This window comes from Vigna unguiculata, chromosome 8 (assembly GCF_004118075.2).
Source record: "Vigna unguiculata cultivar IT97K-499-35 chromosome 8, ASM411807v1, whole genome shotgun sequence".
Lineage (NCBI taxonomy): Eukaryota > Viridiplantae > Streptophyta > Magnoliopsida > Fabales > Fabaceae > Vigna > Vigna unguiculata.
Genome location: NC_040286.1, coordinates 15,257,281 through 15,281,148, shown reverse-complemented (window position 1 = coordinate 15,281,148; position 23,868 = coordinate 15,257,281). Strand labels below are relative to the sequence as shown.

At 42.6% G+C, this 23,868-nt stretch overlaps 1 protein-coding gene across 1 annotated transcript; it reads left to right on the top strand.

The window, feature by feature from the left end:
• The first annotated feature begins 9,754 nt into the window (after positions 1-9,754).
• LOC114194906 lies at positions 9,755-10,372 on the top strand. The gene is made up of 2 exons (XM_028085311.1): positions 9,755-10,027; positions 10,277-10,372. Exons 1-2 carry the CDS (start codon positions 9,755-9,757, stop codon positions 10,370-10,372), a joined length of 369 nt encoding a protein of 122 aa, XP_027941112.1.
• The last annotated feature ends 13,496 nt before the right edge of the window (positions 10,373-23,868 follow it).

The following is a 23,868-nucleotide window of genomic DNA, read 5'->3' as shown; positions in this document are numbered from 1 at the left end:
ATCTTTGAATGGTCCACATAAAAACAAAGCTGGCAAAAAATGTTCACGATTTTAAAAGATTAAACTGCACCTTCTCAGTAGTTCAAAAATTACGTTCTTGGTGTCCAAAGAAAGCTCTGTTAGTCTAGGTTTTAACAAAAAAAGAAACAATGCATTTGGAGTTCTATGGAGAGAGTTATGATTGAAATAGTGAGCAAAGGTCAGAGCCTCAAATCCATGAGTTTAAATGCATGATAGCTACATGTTTGTGTCTTTGTGTATGTCATGTTGAGTCTTTAAATGTGTCTAATTTTGCTTGAGTCATATGTCATATGTTAACTTGAAGTTTTCTTATTTTTGTTTTTCCAAGTATATGAATCTTGCTTTCACTTTATGTCTTGCTTGATGTATGCTCCATAAAATTGATTTTGGCCTAAAACTGGAGGAACTAAGTGTCCAAGCCACCTAAAACTCTTTCTCACCATTTTATGAAACTAGTTGTGAAAGAAGAAAATTTTTCACCAATTTTTGTCTAAAAACTGAGAGCAACCTTGCTCCTTGGTGAACTAAAAGTGTGTTTTTCACTAGGTGTTATGCTACTAGTTTCCACACTTGAGAATTGGGTGATATTGGTTAATTAGTTCCATGCTTTAACTTGGTTATGATCTTTCTTGGTGTATGCATGATTTAAGACTTGAAGATGATTGTCAAGTGTTTTCCATAGAGTCTTTAAAATGTGCTTTTCTTGTTTTAGTCTTGTTAAAAGTTTTGTCTCAAACTTTTCTTCTTTAGAGTTTAGCTTTCCTTGTTTTTATGTTTTTCTTGCTTGTCACTAGGTGTTCTTTGTTTTGTCTTGGTAGTTTTCTTTTCTTGAAACTCTTGGGATGTTGTGGCCGAATCACTTGTCTTGCATTTAAAAGGTTTTGAACAAGTTTTTAAAAGTGTTTGCTTCACTCCTTTGGTGGATTTTGAGTGCTAGCCTTGCCTTGTTACTTTGGGAGAGTGATCTAAACACTTGGGTTACATTTTGGGTTGGATTTGGTCTCGGTTTTCATGTTGTCTAACCTCTAATCCATTTATTTTGTCTCGGATTTAAGTGTTTTTGTTGTAGGAATCATGGCCAGTTCATCAAATGCACCTACACCAAACAAAAAAATACATTGATGAGATTGCTTCGGGATTTGGAGTTGTCTAGGAAGGAGGCCTTTGAACAATTAAGAAAAGACAAGGAGCAAAGTGACCTAAGAATCCAAGAGCACATTCAAAAGCTTGAAGCTAAAGAGCAAGAAAGAGAGGCTAGGAAAAGAGGGCATTCTAGGCGCAACCCATCACAAGAGAAGCAAACTCCAAAGATTCCTAAGTTCTATGGAGGAAGTGATCCCAAAGTCTTCCTTGATTGGGAAGCTAAAGTTGATCAAATTTTCATTGAAAATCATGTCAAGGATCAAGCACAAGTTGATCTAGTAGTTTTAGGATTTTTGGAGTATGCCAATACTTGGTGGCATAAAGTTTGTAAGAATTATGACCAAGGGCCACCCGCGGCTTCTTGGGTGGACATTAAAACTCTTATGCGCGCTAGATTTGTTCCTCCCTCCTATAGGAAGGAACTTCTTTTGAAGCTCCAAAGGCTTCACCAAGGTCCTATGAGTGTGAGTGAATACTTTAAAGAATTAGAGTCTCAAATGCGTAGGGTTGAAATAAAAGAAACTAACAAAGAGAAAATAAAAAGATTTGTGAGTGGTCTTAGGAGAGACAAAAAAGACCAAGTAGAGTTGTATGAGTACTCCACTCTTGAAAATATTTTCACACTTGCCCTTGGGATTGAAATTCAATTGAAAAGAAAAAGAAGGGCAAGGAAGAGTTACTCACCCAACCACTACTTTAGTCACTCATGGAAGGGAAAGGATAAAATGAAACATGATAAGTTCCCTTCTTACTCTCATCAAGAACCACCAAGTAAAAGTAAGTCACCAAGTGATCTCATTCACCATTCTACTTCTCCAAGATCAAGTTCTATTAAATGTTTTAAATGTTTGGGTTATAATCACATTGCTTTAAATTGCCCAACCAAGAGGACCATGATCTTCAAGAAGAGTAATGATGTTGAAAGTGAACACTCATCTCCCCATTCTCTGTCAAAAGAATCTTCTTCCTCTAGTAAAACTAAAATTTTTGAGAAAGACCCAATGTTATTAAGGCGCATGATAGGTCAAGATCAAAGTGAGCTTGAGCCAACTCAAAGTGAAAACATTTTTCAATCTAGATGCAAAATTAACAAATGGGTTTGCTCTCTAATTATTGATGGAGGAAGTAGTACCAATGTAGCTTGCACAAGGTTGGTGGAAAAGCTTAGCTTAGAGACCATTCCTCATGCTAAGCCCCACAAGCTTGCTTGGATAAGTAAAGAGGGAGAAATAGATGTCAATAAACAAGTCCTAATTAACTTCTCTATAGGAAGGTACAAAGATGAGGTGCTATGTGATGTTGTTCCCATGGAAGTCACACATATCTTACTAGGTAGGCCATGGCAATTTGATAAACAAACTCTACATGATGGCCATACCAACCAATACATTTTCTTCAAAAATGGCCATACCAATTTGATAAACAAACTCTACATGATGGCCATACCAATTTGATAAACAAACTCTACATGATGGCCATACCAACCAATACATTTTCTTCAAAAATGGGAAAAAGAGAACTTTACTACCTCTATCACCTCAAGAAGTTAATAAGGATAGAAATATAATAAGAAAAGATAAAGAAGAAAAAGAAAATGGGCAAGCTTTCACCAAGGTGTTACTTGCCTACAAAAAAAATTCTTCCAAAGCAAGATGTGCATCACCCTTCCTTCTCTTCCCAAGCCAAATCCTCCCCCAAATCAAGTCAATCTCCATCTACAAAGGCTTAAAGAATTTGTGGTCAAATTCTCTCCAAGGAAGGGAGGATGATGAAGGATTGACCCCAACCAAGGATGAAGGCACATGCTTAAGAAGACTATGCATGTTTAGAAAGGAAGTTCACTAATCCTTCATCCCTTTCATTTGTGTTTGTTATTTTTGATTCCCTAAGTTGACTTAGTTGAATCAACTTTAGTTGACTTGTTGACCTTTGACTAGGTTTGACTTGTTGACTATAGTTGACTTGACTTAAGCCAACATGCTAATCTATGTTTATTTGCTTTGTAGGTTAATTAGGAGTAAGAAAGCAATGCTAGGTGGCGCATGGTGATTGGGGAGCATAAATGATGTGGAGGAGAGAGTAAAGCAAAGGCATAAAGCATAAAGTAAAAAGGCATGAAGCAAATGTACCTATGTACCTTTGGTCTCCTTTGTTTTTAGCACACTTTGGCCACTTTTTGGAGACATATGAGACACATTCTTTGTCTCCTTTTGTGCTAGAACGAAATTAGCCTTGCACACACCATAGTTAGGTCTTTTGTCTCTCATTTTTGTTATCTTATTTGACCTAGTTTCTAGAAGCTAGGGTTAGGTTTTTGTAGAGACATCCTTAGGTATCTTTTATTTGCTTAGAGGCCCCTAAACTCTTCTATATAAAGGGTGCTCCTAGACATGTAAAAGGGTCGAACATTTTGAAGTAAAAACACTCTTGTGTGTTAACCATTTGTGAGAGTTTCCTCCCTAGGGAGTGAATACTTTTAAGCCTTATCTTGCATAGCAAGTGGCGGCACACATTCACTCATCTTCAAGGTTGGCATGGCTTCTAGCCTAGCCTTGTAGTGGCGTCCTTCTCACATTTTTACTATTTCTTTCCTTTCCATTTTATGTTTTCTTCTTCCTTTAATTGTTCTTTGTTTTCTATGGTTTATGTGCTTTCCATTTCCTTTTCATTTTGAATCAATCCATCATCTTCTTCTCTTGAGCTTTGTGAAAGGAACCTTCACATCTAGATAGCTTGTTATCTTAATGTCCAGTGGGGATTTCACTTAGCTTTCTTAATCAACTGACACCATATTCAATGATCTTAAAAAGGAAAAAGATAATCCTTCATCAACTCATCTCCCCATTCTCTTTCAAAGGAATCTTCTTCCTCTATTAAAACTAAATTTTTTGAGAAAGACCCTATGTTATTACGGCGTATTATAGGTCAAGATCAAAGTGAGCTTGAGCCAACTCAAAGAGAAAACATTTTTCAATCTAGATGCAAAATTAAGAAATGGGTTTGCTCTCTAATTATTGATGGAGGAAGTAGTACCTATGTAGCTAGCACAAGGTTGGTGGAAAAGCTTAACTTAGAGACCATTCCTCATGTTAAGCCCTACAAGCTTGCTTGGATAAGTAAAGAGGGAGAAATAGATGTCAATAAACAAGTCCTAATTAACTTCTCTATAGGAAGCTACAAAGATAAGGTGTTATGTGATGTTTTTACCATGGAAGTCACACATATCTTACTAGGTAGGCCATGGCAATTCGATAAACAAACTTTACATGATGGTCATACCAACCAATACATTTTGTTCAAAAATGGGAAAAAGACCACTTTACAACCTCTATCACCTCAAGAAGTTAATAAGGATAGAAATAAAATAAGAAAAGATAAAGAAGAAAAAGAAAAGGGGCAAGCTTTCACTAAGGTATTACTTGCCTACAAAAAAATTCTTCCAAAGCAAGATGTGCATCACCCTTCTTTCCCTTCCCAAGCCAAAAAGGAAGGCCCAAAGCACAAGAAAGAGAGGAAGAATAGTCTAGAAAATAAAGATGGCCTAACCAAAGCTAGGGGTAATACCCTTAGAAAGGATGGAACAAGAGCTCATAAAAGGGAGGGGCAAATCCTCCCCCAAATCAAGTCAAGCTCTGAAGATGGTTTCAAACAGTAGCAGAGCATGAGTCAACAAGAAAGTTGACGCTGGCCCCTCAGGAACCGCTAACATCACTCCGGATCTGGCCGCCAAGATACAGCAGGAGCTAGTTGATCTGAAGAAGCGCAGTGCTGATGAGATGGAAGCACTGCGACAGGAAAACTCTCACCTCAGGCGAAAAATTGAGGTCGATCCCACTCAAAAGGGAAAGGCCAAGGAAACATCCGAAGCTGCAAAATCCCCGGTTTTCCAGCCTATGTGATGAAGGATTATCTTGTTCCTTTTTAAGATAATTGAATATGGTGTTAGTTGATTAAGAAAGCTAAGTGAAATCCCCACTGGACATTAAGATAGCAAGCTATCTAGATGTGAAGGTTCCTTTCGCAAAGCTCAAGAGAAGAAGATGATGGATTGATTCAAAACAAAAAGGAAATGGAAGGCACATAAACCATAGAAAACCAAGAACAATTAAAGGAAGAAGACAACATAAAATGGATAGGAAAGAAATGGTAAAAATGTGAGAAGCACGCCATTACAAGGCTAGGCTAGAAGCCATGGCAACCTTGAAGATGAGTGGATGTGTGCCATCACTTGCTATGCAAGATAAGGCTTAAAAGTATTCACTCCCAAGGGAGGAAACTCTCACAAATGGTTGAGACACAAGAGTGTTTTTACTTCAAAATGTTCAACCCTTTACATGTCTAGGAGCACCCCTTATATAGAAGAGTTTAGGGGCCTCTAAGCAAATAAAAGATACCTAAGGATGTCTCTAAAAAAACCTAACCCTAGCTTCTAGAAACTAGGTCAAATAAGGTTACAAAAAATGAGAGATAAAAGAGCTAACTATGGTGTGTGCAAGGCTAATTTCGTTCTAGCACAAAAGGAGACAAATAATATGTCCCATATGTCTCCAAAAAGTGGCCAAAGTGTGCTAAAAACAAAGGAGACCAAAGGTACATAGGTACACTTGCTTCATGCCTTTTACTTTATGCTTTATGCCTTTCCTTTACTCTCTCCTCCACATCATTTATGCTCCCCAATCACCATGCACCACCTAACATTGCTTTCTTACTCCTAATTAACCTACAAAGCAAACAAACATAGATTAGCATGTTGGCTTAAGTAAAGTCAACTATAGTCAACAAGTCAAACCTAGTCAAAGGACAACAAGTCAACTAAAGTTGATTCACCTAAGTCAACTTAGAGAATCAAAAATAACAAACACAAATGAAAGGGATGAAGGATTAGTGAACTTCCTTTCTAAACATGCTTAGTCTTCTTAAGCATGTGCCTCCATCCTTGGTTGGGGTCAATCCTTCATCACCACGGAAGACGAGAGCGAGTACAATCCCACCCCGCACACCTTCACAACCACCCAACAAACTCTCATCCTCTCAGCCCATCCCACCCCTGTCGCCACCCTCCCCACCACTCAGGCTCCATACAACATTCCTACCACCCTACACACTACAACCCTCAATACCTCCCTACAACCCACATACCCCATCACAACTTCACCTCCACCTTTCCCACCCTTGTCCACCATCCCATTCCCCCCACCCACTCCCACCCCACCAACCTAGACGTCCTCACCCCTTCACCGACTTCATCGCTAACACCCCCATTCCCACCCAGTGGGAACCCTTCACATTGGACTGTTACACTAGGTAAACCGATCCCGACGAATACCTTAAAGTTTACATCACCCACGTCACCCTGTACACTTCCCAAGACGCTGTCTTCTGCAAAGCCTTCGCATGGAGGAAATGCAGACCCTCCACACCAAATTTTGCAATGATTATACACCCACCGCTGCCAACCGCACCCCACCACCCTCCCCTCAGTATCCCCAGATCCTGCCTCCTTTATGAGGCCCTAAAGGCCGACCTCATCCCACCGCCGCGCAAGACAACCACTCCCCCTAATGCTGATATGTCCAAATATTGCCGTTATCACCGCAACCATGGCCATATTGTAGAGGACTACACAGCACTCTAGGATAAAATTGAAGAACTGGTGCATGCTGGCCACTTTCGCCGCTTCATCCGTAGAGAGGATCATCCCTCTCGACCTTGCCATCATCCTCGTTCCGACCACAGACACCCTACCCATGACTCTCGCCATGATAGACGCCCCAACCAACCCACCAACCAGCTCGCACCAATGTTACCCCCGTCGATCCTCCCCTACGCGACACTATCAACATCATCTCCAGTGGTTTCGCTAGTGGAGGATCCACATATCCAATCCATCAACCAGATTACCCATTCCCATCACATACGCCGCATGCCTCCCATCACCTTCACGGAGGACGACTTTCATGGCCTAGAGCACCAACAAGACGACCCTATGGTCATTACTGTCGAAATTGAAAACTACGCAATTAAAAAAGTCTTAGTAGACCAAGGCACCTCCGTCGACATACTCTACTGGGCAACATACCAAAAGCTTCAACTCCCAGACACGACCATGGTCCCGTATGATGAACCAATTTATGGCTTTTCTGGCGAACAAGTTCCACCCGCGGCTACATTGACTTTCACACAGTCTTCCATGATGGACCACAAACCAAGACCATTCTTATCTGCATCCTCATCGTTGACGCACCCACATCTTACAATGTCCTCCTTGGCCGCCCCTCGCTCAACACCCTTGGCACCGTCGTCTCCACCCCTCATCTGGCCATGAAGTTCCCCTCCCCTTCTGGCTACATCCTCACCATCCACTACGACCAACGCCTTGCACGCGAATGCTACATGGCCAGCCTTCGCCCACAACTACCTATCCAGATAACCAATCATATCGAGAGGTCACCCGGCTCTGGGATCGCTCTATCGGGTAACTATCTCGACCCTAGAGTGGGTCGAGATGTTCGCCTCGAACCTATCGAAGAGACCACCCCCTGGAGCTCCCGAATGGCCACTCAATCAAACTTGGCACCGGATTGGACTCTGAAGAGCATGCCATCATCACACCCGTTCTAGTCGGCAACACAGACCTTTTCGCTTGGTCAGTTGTTGACCTACCTAGAGTGGACCCTCTAATAGCATCCCACAAGTTATCTATCTACAAAGAAGCCTGGTATATCTCCCAGAAAAAACGCAAACTTGGCAAGGAGCGACGCCTAGCGGCTAAGGCTAAGGTTGATAAATTACTGAGCACAAGATTCATTGAAGAAGCTCACTACACCACTTGGCTTTCTAACATAGTGCTGGTGAAGAAAACCAACGGCAAGTGGCGGATGTGTGTCGATTACACTGATTTAAATAAAGCCTGTCCTCGAGATTCCTACCCCTTACCCAACATTGACCAACTTGTTGACGACGCGACTAGGAACAAGGTCCTCAATTTTCTGCACGCATACTCCGGTTACAATGAAATCCCCATGGCCGCATCCGACATGAACAAAACTGCTTTCATCACTGACGACGCAAATTATTTTTACAAAGTTTTGCCTTTTGGCCTTAAGAACGCCGAAGCGACCTACCAACGATTGATGGAAAAAGTCTTTAGCCATCTGATGGGCAACTGCATCGAAGTATATGTTGATGACATGGTTGTCAAGTCTCCGAGCCATCACCAACACGCACAGGACATCTCAGCAGTCTTCTCCGCGTTGCGACAATACAACCTTCGCCTCAACCCCGACAAGTGTTTATTCAGCATCAACCGTGGCAAATTCCTCGGATTTATGCTAACCCAGCGCGACATAGAGGCCAACCCCAAAAAGTGCAAAGCCATCATCGAAATGCGAAGCCCCACCAACGTCAAAGAAGTCCAACGCCTCACAGGTCGTCTTACGGCCATTTGCCATTTCCTGTCCAAATTAGCCGAACAAACCCAACCCATCATTCCGCTGCTTAAAAAATCCGCCAAGTTCACGTGGACTGATGATTGTGAACACATTTTCCTAAAGCTGAAAACCACCCTCACCTCACCACTTATTCTCCACAAACCGGATACTCATAAACCCTTGTTGGTTTATATCACAGCTACAGATCACACCGTCAGCGCCGCACTAGTTCAAGATTTAGGCGACACTCAGCATCCTGTTTACTTCGTCAGCAGAACACTACAAGATCCTAAAACTAGATACCAAATGGTGGAAAAACTGGCCCTATCCCATGTACACGCAGCCCGCCGCCTATGCCCATACTTCCAAAACCACAGCATCATCGTCAAAACCGATTACCCAATTCAGAAGATTTTGAAGAAACCAGACCTGGCAGGACGAATGTCGGGCCGTTGAGTTGTCCGAGTTTAACATTCGTTATGAACCTCATGGCCCCATTAAAGCCCAATGCCTCCTAGACTTCATCAACGACCTCCAACAAACACCCACGGAAGACCAATGGACACTTCACGTAGATGGTTCTTCGAATCCGAAAGGTGCAGGTGCTGGCATCGTGTTGGAAGGCCCCAACGATATCCTCATTGAGAAATCCCTCCACTTCGCCTTCCAAACATCCAACAACCAAGCCGAATACGAAGCCATCCTCGCAAGCCTATCCTTGGACCGCGAAGTTGGCGTCAAATCCTTAACACGCAAAACCGATTCCAAGCTCACTATAGGCCATCTGAATGACGAGTTCCAAATCAAAGACCCCACCCTTTTACAATATTACCATCTCGTCCGAGTAGTCACCCAATCCGCCTTCGACCAAGTTCGCATCCAACACATTCCTAAAACCGACAACATCAGAGCTGACATCTTATCCAAACTAGCCACCACCAAATTAAAAAGCCGCCACCGATCCCTATTGCAACAGACCCTATCCGCCCCTTCCATCACAAATACTTGCCACAACCTAACCCATTCCTAAACCGACAACTGGACCACCCCTTACATCCAATATCTCCAAACCGATAACCCCCCACCAAATGCTGACAAAACTTGGATAACTAAAGCTGCCAGATATACCATGATAGGCGATGATTTGTACAAACGCGGATATGGCCCAGTACATCATTAAAGAATTACATGAAGGCATATACGGCTACCATTCCGGCGCACGCACCATGGCTACCAGAATCTTTCGCGCCGGTTACTTCTGGCCGACTATGGAAGCAGATTGCCAAGACTTCGTCAAAAAGTGTAAACCATCCCAAAAACATGGCAACCTCATTCACCAGAAACAAGAACAACTTCATGCCATACTATCCCCGTGGCCCTTCGCTAAATGGGGGATGGACATCCTCGGCCCCTTCTCCCCCGACAAAGGCCAAGTAAAGTTCCTAATAGTAGTCGTCGATTACTTCACCAAGTGGATAAAGGCCAAACCACTAACCACCATCACAGCCCAACAAGTCCAACAATTTGTTTGGAAGGACATTATATGCCGATATGGTGTTCCATATACGATCATCACCGACAATGGCCGATAATTTATAGATAAGGAACTCGCCAAATTCTACACCGGCCTAGGCATTAAACACATAACTAGCTCTGGTGAACACCCACAAACCAACGGACAGGCCGAGGCGGCAAACAAGGTTTTCCTGGTAGAGCTACGAAACCGGCTGGACAGCGCCAAAGGACGATGGCCCGAAGAGCTCGAAGAAGTACTATAGGCCTATAGGTGCACCCCTCAATCAGCAACAAACGAGTCTCCATTCAACCTTGTATACGGTGCAGACGCCATGATACCCATCGAAATTGGTGAACCATCCCTGCACCGAGAACTATATGACTTAACCCACAATCATCAGAACATGGCCACTCACCTCGACCTCCTACCCGAGCTAAAAGAAAAAGCTCAAATACACAACTTAGCCGCCAAACAAAGAGCTGTCAGAAAATATAATGCTAACCTATGCCCAAGATGGTTCATAAAAGGAGACTTAGTTTGGAGAATGGCCAGCAGTGCAAGGAAGAAGGATGCAAATTCTCCGCCAATTGGGACGGCCCATACCGGATACGTGAAGACGTTGGGGGAGGCGGATATCGGTTGGAGCAATTGTCTAGGGAAGAAATACCCACTACTTGGAATGTGACCCATCTCAAGTTTTACTTCAGTTAAAAACATGTATTGTATCGCACCAAAAACTTGTAACCCTGCGTGTACTCTTTTTCCTCACCTGGTCTTTTTTCCCTAAGGAGGGTTTTGCCGGGGAGGTTTTAATGAGGCACCCTAGATTCAATGAATAATACGAAGGATTCCCAACTTTACGACCATTCTTTACTTTACCTCTCACATTCGTTTAAGTTCCCCACCCTTACCACAAGTAAGCGGCCTGAGTCGAACACCCTTAACTTGATGTTAATTCGTTTAAGTTCCCCACCCTTACCACAAGTAAGCGTCCTGGGCCGAACACCCTTAGCTTGATGTTAATTCGTTTAAGTTCTCCACCCTTACCACAAGTAAGCGGTTTGGGTCAAACACCCTTAACTTCATGTTAATTAGTTTAAGTTCCCCACCCTTACCACAAGTAAGTGGCCTGGGTCGAACACCCTTAATATACAATCGAGTTCGCCAAACATAACATACATCACAATTATCAACACCCGACAAACAAGATAGCAAACATAACAGCACTAATCACATTAAACGTAAATCACAATAGTGTACAAAGTGTTACGAACATAGTGTACCAATTATTACATACATAGAATCAAAAACCATTTCAAATCATAACAAATAAAAGTCCTATGCCAATTTGCCATTGCCCCCTTCCACGACAACCTCTGCTTCCTTCTCCTCCTCGGTCGCTTCCTTCTCTACCTCCCCCTCTGTGTTAGTTTTGAAATGGTTGAAAAGCCAAGAAGGGGGGGTTGAATTGTGAGTGAATCTCTTTTGCACATCCGCTATGTATTCTCCTTGTTTCATGTTGAATAGCTCATATTCTTGAATCAAGGCATGCTTTCTAGCTCTCTTAACATCATTGGTTCCTTCATGAGTCACTTCAAGAACCTCCCACATTTCCTTGGCACTCTTGCATTGTGAAACACGAAAAGACTCATCCATGTTGAGAGATGAAGTGAAGATATTCTTTGCATTGCAATCATATTGGGCTCTCCTCCTTTCTTCCTCATTCCATTGAGTCCATGGCTTATTAACCTACACATCATCAACGATATGCTTAGGAGTATATGGTCCATTTATGATTGCATCCCATATCACTTGATCTATTGACTCAATAAAGATTTTCATCCTAATTTTCCAAAATTGGTAATTAATGCCACTAAACATAGGGGGTCTATGAATTGAGGCACCTTCACCAAAGGGTAAGTTGTTTTCAGCCATTTCAAGTAGTTTAAAACAAATTTAGGACCTTACTTGATCAAATTTCAAGAACCTTGCTCTGATACCAATTGTTAGTTTTGAAATGGTTGAAAAGCCAAGAAGGGGGGGGGGTTGAATTGGCTAGTTAAAACTTTAGGTTATTTTTGCAAGCTAAAAACCACCTTACTTGGCTTGAGGAAGATGACTCATAACCAGCCATGAGACATAAGTTGGCTTCTTTACTCTCATCTTGTGAGGAGCTACTTGTCGTTAAATCATCATTGTCCTCCCATGCAATGTATGCATGTTTCTGCTTTGGCTTCTTCTCTTTTTTCCTATCAACACTCTTCTCCTTTTCTTTGTTAGCATTTGGACATTCAATCTTGATATGTCCTTGTTTTCCACAGTTATAACATGTAAAATTAGAAGAGTTTGATTCATTGTGTTTGGAAGTATACCTCTTGAGATTATCTTTGATACCTTTCCTTTTGAGATACTTACCAAACCTCTTGACAAGGAGATTCAAGTTCTCACTTTCACTTGATTCAACCACCTCATCCTCAATTTCCTCATTATTCTTGGTGCTAGTCTTCAAAGTTATGTTCTTGACCTTTTTCTCGCTTGACTCAAGCTCATTAAGCCTTTGCATCTCAATCTCATGCTCCCTAAGCTTACCAAACAATGCAGTTGTAGTCAAAGTGGATAGATCTCTTGTTTCTGAGATAGCCGTGACCTTTGGTTGCCAAGATCTATCAAGACACTTTAGCACCTTGATGTTTAACTCTTTCTTGTCAAACTCCTTACCCAAGCCTATGAGATGATTGACTATGTGAGTGAATCTCTTTTGCACATCCGCTATGGATTCTCATTGTTTCATCTTGAATAGCTCATATTCTTGAATCAAGGCATGCTTTCTAGCTCTCTTAACATCATTGGTTCCTTCATGAGTCACTTTAAGAACCTCCCATATTTCCTTGGCACTCTTGCATTGTGAAACACGAAAAAACTCATTCATGTTGAGAGATGAAGTGAGGATATTCTTTGTATTGCAATCATATTGGGCTCTCCTCCTTTCTTCCTCATTCCATTGACTCCATGGCTTATTAACCTGCACATCATCAACAATATGCTTAGGAGTATATGGTCTATTTATGATTGCATCCTATATCCCTTGATCTATTGACTCGATAAAGATTTTCATCCTAATTTTCCAAAATTGGTAATTAATGCCACTAAACATAGGGGGTCTATGAATTGAGGCACCTTCACCAAAGGGTAACTTGTTTTCAGCCATTTCAAGTAGTTCAAAACAGATTTAGGACCTTACTTGATCAAATTTCAAGAACCTTGCTGTGATACCAATTGTTAGTTTTGAAATGGTTGAAAAGCAAAGAAGGGGGGTTGAATTGGCTAGTTAAAACTTTAGGCTATTTTTGCAAGCTAAAAACCACCTTTAATTGAATCAAATAGATCACCAAGTTAGGATGCAAACAGTACTGAACTATACACTTTCAATCGATCAAAAACAGAGTTAACAGATTGATTTTACTAAACAGATTTTGTTCTGGTATAATCAATCGATTGAAACTAAAAAACAGTCGACTGAAATACTGGGAAAAATGCAGAAATGTGAATTTGAATTTTAAACAGGAAACAATGTTCAAGAATGATCAAGATCAGTTCCAAATGATTATACAAACATGCTCAATGCTTTAGATGCTATGAAAACATGCAAGAACATGAAAAAGATGATTAAAGCACAAGTTCTTGAAACTTTAAAATGAAAATGTAAGAGAGAAAGGTGAGAGAAGAGAGGACACCATGAATTTTTATACTGGTTCACTCAAACCTGAGCTACATCCAGTTTGTCAAGGCAACTTGAGCTTGACTTTGCACTATTTCAAAAGTTTTACAAAGAATCCACCCTTACACTTCCAAAATATGCAAAAACACCACAAAAGACTCTTGAATCACACAAGAATCACACTAGCACAGCAAGAAGCCTCTTACAGACCTAAAGCTTGAGAAAGATCAAACCTCAATGGTAGCACAACCTTGCCTACCACAAACCACTTTCTCCAAGCTTCAAACCAAGCCAAAAGCTTCAAGAATTGATCCAAGATCAATCTTCAGCAGCTGCAACACCTATGATCACGAAGGAGAGAGTTTCCACAAGTTTCCAGAATCAAATCATGCTCTAAAATGATCAACAGACCTCTCTTTCAAAAATCACAGCTTTTATAGTCAAACTGTTACGAAATTCAACAGGTTGATTTTCAAATCAATCGGTTGATTTCACTTGACTTAAGTGAAATCAGTCGATTAAAAACTAAATCTACTGATTGAAGTTGTTGCAGTTTAAGAATACTGCAGCCAACCTTTTAACCTGTTCAAAAACCATTCAACAGATTAAAAGAGACATTTTAACCTGTTGAAAAACCATTCAACAGATTAAAAACACAACAAAGACCAAACTACATCTAATTAATGCTTTAAGGTCTACAACATGAATTACAAACTACAAGTACACTTTCTTAATGATGTAACTACATGGAGAGCACATGTTTCAGCCTTGATCACCATGGATATCATCAAATCTCCTTTCCTTCATCAATGTAGGCTTCATTACAATGTTTATGGCTTTAAGATAGTTCAAAAGAGCTTCATTCAATCTTCATCAAATCTTCAAGAAGCAAACCACCTTGGCTTCTCATGTCAACACTCTGGACTACTCTCGGCCTCGTTAACAAGCTGCCTGTCAACCACATCTTTGTTAACATTAAACCATGAATCAGCTGCATCAACATCCTGGTGAAAGAAGGTTGCCTGCCGCAATCTCTTTTGGAACCCGTTGATGTGCTCTTGGATGATACAACCCTTCAAGTCATCAAGCTCCCCCTCAGCACCCTCATACTTCTCCTTCAATTCGTCATAATCTGCCTCCAGGTCCGCTATCCTTTTATTGAGTTTACCCTCCGAATCCAAGCAACGAACCTTCCAGGTTCCCAACCTTTTCTTCTCCTCCTCCCAACTCTCCCTCTCCTTCTTCCAGGCGGTCGTCTCTTCCGCGAACTTATCAACCTTCCCCTGTAACTCCTCCACCTTTTCCTGACTTCCCTCCTTTACTTCTCGATGATACAACGATCCAACCCGGCGACTTAAAATCAACGCCTTGCTTCCAAATTCCACCATAGTCCTCAATAGATGATCCGGCTCCATACTGTCGATAGAGTTGATTATTATCTCTGAAAGATTGATGTCAATGTCCTTCCTAATAGACGTTTCTGATAGTTCAATCAAATCAGATTCTGGTCCTTTGGCCCCACTCGATAATCCCGGCCCAAGCAACGCCGCCCTCACCTTCTTTAGATCTTTACCCTTATCGGGTCGAGCCGATAACTCAGCCTTCCTTTTAGTACCGCCATGCATGTACACCTCAACCAGTGACTCCTGTAAGTTTGGAACATCAGTGTTCCCAGCTGTTTTGGCCTTCGCGGCCATCTCCTTCCTCAATGCTTGAAAAAGTGCCAAGTTCTTCTTCTCGGATTGAGCCATGTGCCCTACAAAAACGCACCAAGACCCGATTAAGTCAAGTTAGAAACATTAATACAGTTTAAGTCATAAACAGATACCTTCAATATCAATAATCAGGTGAACTGAATTATAAACCCTAACTAGACCCTTAGTGGGCAACTTATCAGAAAACTTCATCAAGACCTCCATCACCTCCTTATCACCGCCGACAACTCCTCGGTGCCCATGTCCTTGTACCGAGAAGGGCTGCCCGTCCAACTAAACAGGAATTTTGTACTCCCATCTGCATTAAGGAAATAGGACTTGTCCTCCTCCTTCACCACAAATTTAAAGTACCCGTCCTTGAAATGCTTGAAGGATTGTGAGAACGCGTCCAATCTGCTAATGCTAAGATGACTCACCAAGGATAACCAAGTAGTCGACTGGCGGGGCCTAGTGTCATAAAAATACAAAAATGCATGAGGAGAAGGTTATAGATATAGTGATTTACACAAAACACGAAAAGCTTGTATGTAGGCCGAACTGTTCGGATGCAACTGTGTAGGTGCAACGTTGAGCTCACGCAGTACCCCCATGGTGAAGTCATCCAGCGGTAACCTCACATGCAGCTGGGAGAAATGACACATATACATATAAAAAAACTTCTCGGCCGCCCCTTCTTACCCGTGGCATACGCGGTCAATGGCGCTAACCCGCTCCAAGGAAACGATACCCCGGTTTACACCTTTCGCGATAATAGGGGTACAATTTAACCAAGAATTTAGCAAACGAGACCACCGAAACAAAGACGATTGATTACGAACATCAGCAGCCACCCACGCATAACCACCCTTGGCCGGCCAGTTACTCTCCGCTATTTCTTCTAGAGGGTCTTCTCATACCTCAGTCATCGTCTCCATCGGAATTCTGCCCACCATAGTCGCACGACTAGTACTCTCCTCCTCTACATGTATACCTACACTCTTCCCAGACTCCATACTCCATACTCTCAGTATTAGAAGAAGACAACGAAACACTATCACTACTACTAAACATACCTTTTTTCTAAAAAGATGGCGGCAAGAACTAGGAACTAGTCGGAGAGGTATAATGCACGCAAGATCTCTGATTATGAAATTCTCGCAAATGAACCAACAAACATAAACCCATCGCGAAATCCACATTTATAAGTGTGAATCACAAACGATAAAACTTCTTCCCGCCAAAATGACAACCCATACCAATCGACACAATCACGCTAAAGGTCATGAGTATCAAAAATGACGGTGCAAAAACCCCTCCTTAATTAGACCTCTGACACCCTTTCACCTGCTACCTACCTTTCCCATTTCTCCATCTTTAGCCTTAACATTGTTCATCACACTTAAAGGCTTGGGGACTAGTGTACCACACCTAGCCAGGTTCGCTGGCACATCCGCACATATCAACCTTCATCGACATACCTATATCGGCAAAGGCTGGGGGACTGATGTACTACACATAGCCAATTCAACCAAGTAATAATAATAAACATCCACCACATCTACACGCAAAGTTATTCAGGTAACTGGCCTAGGCTGACCTTGTTGACATGAGAAGCCAAGGTGGTTTGCTTCTTAAAGAATTGATGAAGATTGAATGAAGCTCTTTTGAACTATCTTGAAGCCATAAACATTGGAATGAAGCCTACATTGATGAAGAAAAGGAGATTTGATGATATCCATGGTGATCAAGGCTGAAACATGTGCTCTCCATGTAGTTACATCATTAAGAAAGTGTACTTGTAGTTTGTAATTCATGTTGTAGACCTTAAAGCATTAATTAGATGTAGTTTGGTCTTTGTTGGGTTTTTAATCTGTTGAATGGTTTTTCAACAGGTTAAAATGTCTCTTTTAATCTGTTGAATGGTTTTTGAACAGGTTAAAAGGTTGGCTGCAGTATTCTTAAACTGCAACAAATTCAATCAGTAGATTTAGTTTTTAATCGACTGATTTCACTTAAGTCAAGTGAAATCAACCGATTGATTTGAAAATCAACCTGTTGAATTTCGTAACAGTTTGACTATAAAAGCTGTGATTTTCGAAAGAGAGGTCTGTTGATCATTTTAGAGCACGATTTTGTTCTGGAAACTTGTGGAAACTCTCTCCTTCGCGATCATAGGTGTTGCAGCTGTTGAAGATTGATCTTGGATCAATTTTTGAAGCTTTTGGCTTGGTTTGAAGCTTGGAGAAAGTGGTTTGTGGTAGGCAAGGCTGTGCTACCACTAAGGTTTGATCTTTCTCAAGCTTTGTGTGTGTGCCTAGTGGTTTTCCAGGTCTGCACGAGGGTTCTTGTTGTGCTGGTGTGATTCTTGTGTGATTCAAAAGTCTTTTGTGGTGTTTTTGCATATTTTGGAAGTGTAAGGGTGGATAGTTTGTAAAACTTTTGAAATAGTGCAAAGTCAAGCTAAAGTTGCCTTGACAAACTGGATGTAGCTCAGGTTTGAGTGAACCAGTATAAAAAGTCGTGGTGTCCTCTCTTCTCTAACCCTTCTCTCTTGTATTTTCATTTTAAAGTTTCAAGAACTTGTGCTTTAATAATCTTTTTCGTGTTCTTGCATGCTTTCATAGCATTTGAAGCATTGAGCATGTTTGTATAATCATTTGGAACTGATCTTGATCATTCTTGAGCATTGTTTCTGGTTTAAAATTCAAATTCGCATTTCTGCATTTTGCCCAGTATTTCAGTCGACTATTTTTCAGTTTCAATCAATTGATTATACCATAACAGAATCTGTTTAGTAAAATCAATCTGTTAACTCTGTTTTTGATCGATTGAAAGTGTATAGTTCAGTACTGTTTGCATCCTAACTTGGTGATCTATTTGATTAATTAAAGGTGGTTTTTAGCTTGCAAAGATAGCCTAAATTTTTAACTAGCCAATTCAACCCCCCCTTCTTGGCTTTTCAACCATTTCAAAACTAACAGACCTAATCCTAATCGGCCTAAACTGGTAACCTAAGACACTAAAACCAGCCTAGGACCATGTATTAGCAATGGCGGCCTAAGCGACCAAAGAGGTGATCGGCCTATGTCGACCACCTTGGTATACTTAGCAAAATCAAAGCCCACAACAAGCGAGACTAAGGGCTTGGGCCAAGGCCTAGGCCACCTATAGCCCAAACCAAGGCCCAACCCATGGAATAAGCACACATAATTAATAATCTATAAATACACATGGACCCCACGAGTTAAAGGTACGCATTCATTACTTCATTAATCACCTAATTTGACTTTCTAAGAGCTTTGGCTGACTTAAGCTTCGGAGTCCCTTCTGTAGGTAACCCCTCCCGGATCCAAGCCGATATATGCCAAATGGGAAGAGGCCAACCGAGAAGATAGCGGACTATATAGGGAAGGTAAAAATATTTAACATATCAAATGAGTGTAAAAAAAATTAGGTGTCAAATGCGAGTAAAAAAATTAGGTGTGAAATGGGTAAAAAAAATTGAGGTGTCAAATGGGTGTAAAAAAATTTTAGTTGTTAAATGGGTGTAAAAATATTTTAGATGTCAAATGGGTGTAAAAATATTTTATGTGTCAAATGAGTGTAAAATATTATTGTAAGGCCCTCTTTAAAAATCTCTTAATTCTTTCTGCCACAAAGATAGTGGGCTGCCCTTATAAGTGGGCCTAAGGCCGGCCCAACAGATAAAGTCACTAGGTCTGCCCTAAACATTTCACTTCTTCACATTTCAGAAAAATTGTCATCATTGCATTACAGCCGTAGCCGTCTTCTACCTCTGCTAGGGTTTGGGGACCATCGTGAGCACGCCAGTTCGAACCCGTTTCCATTCTTACGTAAGTACTCCTTCCGTTAGCGTCTGTTTTCCCCCACTGTTACCCTAAGTAACTAATGTTCCGTTGTTGGTCATGGTTTCCAGCTCTAGGAGTCGCCTCTTGAGGACTACGTTCCGCTGTTTAGGGTCAAACTCGTGTCGGGCCTTCTTGCTAGCTTATTCCCAGGTAAGGGAAGCTAGAACCCTATTGTTTGGTATAAAAATGGTTGCTTGGATGTCATTTCGTGGTTTTCGTGTTTATATGTGACTGAGAATGTATGGTGTGAATTGATTTGTTGTCTGGGTATGGAACTGTGTTGGTGGCAGAGAGGAACAGTGGTGGAGTCTGATAGACTCGCCCAGGCGAACCTGTCTTGCCCAGGCGAGAGTTATAGGGGCTCGCTTGAGTGTTTTCCTCGCGAAGGGTCGCCCAGGTGACCCACGGTGCGTTTTGGGCGAGCGAACGTCTCATGCTGGAAGTCGAGCTCTCGCCTATGCGAAGGGAGCTCGCCTGAGCGAGGGTCCTCCTCGCCTGGGCGAGACCTTTCTGCCTGAGCGAGATGTTGGGCGAGAAATGGGTTGGTCTTGATGTATCTTGGGTTTTTAAAAAGTGAACAACATGCTTATATGAGTTTTACCTCTAAATCTATGGACTGGATGGCTGGTATAAATGGTGTGGTGTATGAGTTGTGAGTTATGAGATTTGACATGACGTGAACATGACAATTGTATGAAATGATTCATGAAATTGGAGTGACAAGTTTGGTATGAGTAACAATAAATCTTGATGGTTGGTAAACCGGTGGCATGGTTATGTTATGGGGAGAAACACTCTACTCATGATTGGGAATAACGAGTTGGTAGTGATTCAACATATGAGAAATGGAATCTGTTAATGGGTTTTGGTTTGAAATCTTGTGTGCAACGTATGTATAAATTCTGGGTTGTTTATGTATGCTGGTCTGTGTCAGTGCATAATTCCTTGGGGTCTCTAAGTGAGACTTTTAGGGTTGCGCTTCAGTGGTCGGGACGTAATTCCATGGCCCCTGTTAGTGGGTGCCCATGGTGGTTCCCCATCTGTATAACTAGGTAAGGATTCAAGGTAAGGACTGCATCCTGACACTCTAAGGGGCCAGTTAGTCTCATCCTGTGGTGAGAGTAGCAGGAGGCCTGAAATTCATTAAGGGCTAACCTCGTGGTGAGGGAGATTTGATTCATCGTAACACTTGCAACACATAGCTCAGAGATGAGCAGCTCAGAGTCGAGTAGGGGTATCCACCATAAGTGCAAGCATCCGCTGAATCCGACTAAGTTATACGTATCCGGATGAGTCGAGTCGAGTCGTAGTGTATTGAATGAAGAATCATGATATGCTTGGTTGTGGTATGAGTATGGGATGGTGAAAATATAATTGACTATATGATGAATATGTTATTGGCTCTAGCTTACCCTTTCTGTTGTTTGTTGTATGTTCTGTGGTGTGGCTTTTCTTTTGTATTGATCATCAATTTGATTGATGGGAGCAGATGGACGAGATTCTCGTGACCAGCAAGGAAATGGAAATTTCGCTGCCTAGTCCACGTGGATTGGACTATAGATTCCTTTGGACTCTTCTTTAGGGCTTTGGCCCCTATATTTCGCTGTTCTTGGATTTGTAAACTTTTAGTCAAATCGTTACCCAGTTTCGGTTAGCATCGTGGTGTGCCTAGTTTTGTAGGGGTGGTGTTAATAACCCCAGGACTGCGTTGTTGTACTATCTTATGTGTGGCGTTTCCTTTAATTGCTGTTTTAAATTAAATGGGACGTTACATTTATGGTATCAGAGCGGTCAATCCTTAGGTCTGTGGACTTGGGTTGTTCGCTTAGCTTTCTCTGTGTGTCTCTGAGTGTTCAGTTAAAAAAAAAATTCTTGCCTTTATCAAGTCTAACCAAGTGATTTTTTGTGTGCCAGTAGACTATGGCACCTCTTCGTAGGACTTCACAATCATCCTAGGGAGACGCACCAGATATCGCCAGAGCCATAGAGGCGATGGTAGCAGCTATGGCGCAGCAGAGTGCTGCGATGAAGCAGCAGCATGATGCATCCATGCAGCGACAGGCGCCGTCGCTTGAGCAGCAGCAGGCAGTGATGTAGCAGATGGAGGCTGCGAGGGTAGCTGCTGAGGATGCTCATCGGCAGCATATGGAGGCCCTCCGCCAGCTGGAGGAGAACAGGGCGGCTGCCCCTGTGTTTGGTCCTGAACCACGACCTGCAGTCAGGGAGTGGAGCCTAGAGGACTTTCTGAAGCACCACCCAGCGAAGTTTGATGGGAAGACTAGTCCTGACGTCGCAGACTAATGGCTGAAGGACCTAGAGCACATCTACGACGCCAAGATGTGCCTTGCGAAGAACAGGTTGGCGTTCTCGGTTTATATGCTCACGGGGGAGGCGGAGCATTGGTGGAGCAACACCAGATCCATCCTGGAGGAGTGGGATGAGTTAGTGACGTGGGAGACTTTCAGGGAGAGATTCCTCTCCGAGTACTTTCCTGACAACATCCAGTACGCCAAGGAGGTGGAATTTCTCCAGTTGACCCAGGGAGGGAAGACAGTAGCAGAGTATGTTGAGAGGTTCAAACACCTCAGCCGTTTCTACACCTTACCACTCGATGAGCAGTGGCGATGCAGGAAGTTCGAGAATGAGATGTTGTGTGTTGTATGATTCTGGAGCGACACACTCTTTTGTGTCATTTGCTTGTGTGGAACGGTTGGGTCTGCCGGTGCGCGAGCTGCAGTGTGAGCTTGCGGTGTCTACTCTGGCGTCGGGTTTGGTCAGGACGTCGTCCTTGTGTGCTAGGCTTCCAGTGGAAGTAGAGGGGCGCAGGTACAAGGTGAACTTAATCTGCCTACCTGTACAAGTGTTGGAGGTGATCTTAGGAATGGATTGGCTCTCTGCCAATCGCATTCTGATAGACTGTCGGGAGAAGAAGTTGTTGTTTCCCGACTTAGAGGAGCCTGAGTTGGTGTCTTCCCAGGGTATTATGAGGGAACTACAGGACGGTGTGCAGTGCTACATGATCTTCACCCATATGGAGGTGGAGAGAGGAGAGACGACGTCTGTGATACCAGTCGTCCAGGATTTTGTGGATGTGTTTCCGGAGGAGGTACCAGGGTTGCCTCCCAGTAGAGAGGTGGAGTTCTCTATTGATCTAGTCCCAAGAACAGGCCCGGTCCCGATGGCCCCATATCGCATGGCTCCGGCAGAGTTGGTAGAGCTCAAGAAACAGATAGAAGATCTGATGGAGAAACAGTTCATCCGACCCAGCACTTCGCCTTGGGGGGCACCAGTGTTGTTGGTAAAGAAGAAGGACGGGAGTTCGCGTCTGTGTGTGGACTACAGGCAATTGAACAAGATGACTATCAAGAATAAATACCCGCTCCCGAGGATTGATGACTTGATGGATCAGCTACATGGGTCATCAGTGTTCTCGAAGATAGACCTACGATCAGGTTATCATCAGATTTTGGTTAAGGCTGATGATGTACAAAAGACAGCCTTTAGATCGAGGTATGGCCACTATGAGTACGTGGTTATGCCTTTTGGTGTGACCAATGCTCCCGCAGTGTTTATGGACTACATGAACCGGATTTTCAGACCCTTCTTAGATATAAGTTTGTCGTAGTCTTCATAGATGACATCCTTATCTATTCTAAAACTCCGGATGAGCATAAGGCACACCTGAGGATGGTGTTTGGTGTTCTGAGAGAAAAACAGTTTTATGTCAAGCTGTCCAAGTGTGAATTCTGGATGGATGAAGTACAGTTCTTAAGGCATGTGATATCAGCCCAGGGGATTGCAGTGGATCCGGCAAAGGTCGAGGCAGTGGTAAAGTGGGAAAGTCCCAAGTTGGCCACAGAGATCAGGAGCTTTGTGGGGTTAGCGGGATACTATAGGAGATTCATAGAGGGATTCTCCAAGATAGTGGCGCCTCTGACTTTGCTTACCCGGAAAGACCAACCCTTCACTTGGACGGACAAGTGTGAGGAGAGCTTTCGGGAGCTAAAGAGGAGATTGACGAGTGCTCCTATATTGGTAATTCCAGATGTGGAGAAACCGTTTGAAGTATACTGCGACGCGTCTCATCTCGGGCTTGGATGTGTCTTGATGCAAGAAAAGAAAGCAGTGGCGTATGCCTCACGATAGCTTAAGGTGCATGAGCGTAACTATCCCACTCATGACCTAGAGTTGGCAGCCATAGTTTTTGCAATGAAAATCTGAGGCATTATCTTTATGGTGCTCAGTTTCGGGTGTTCAGCGACCACAAGAGTCTAAAGTACTTGTTTGATCAGAAGGAGCTGAACATGAGGCAGAGGAGGTGGATGGAGTTCCTGAAGGATTATGACTTCGAACTTCTATATCATCCGGGGAAGGCAAATGTGGTGGCGGATGCCTTGAGTAGGAAGAGAGTGCACACTGCACACCTTATGATTAAGGAGGTGGAACTACTAGAGAAATTCTGAGACATGAGGATACA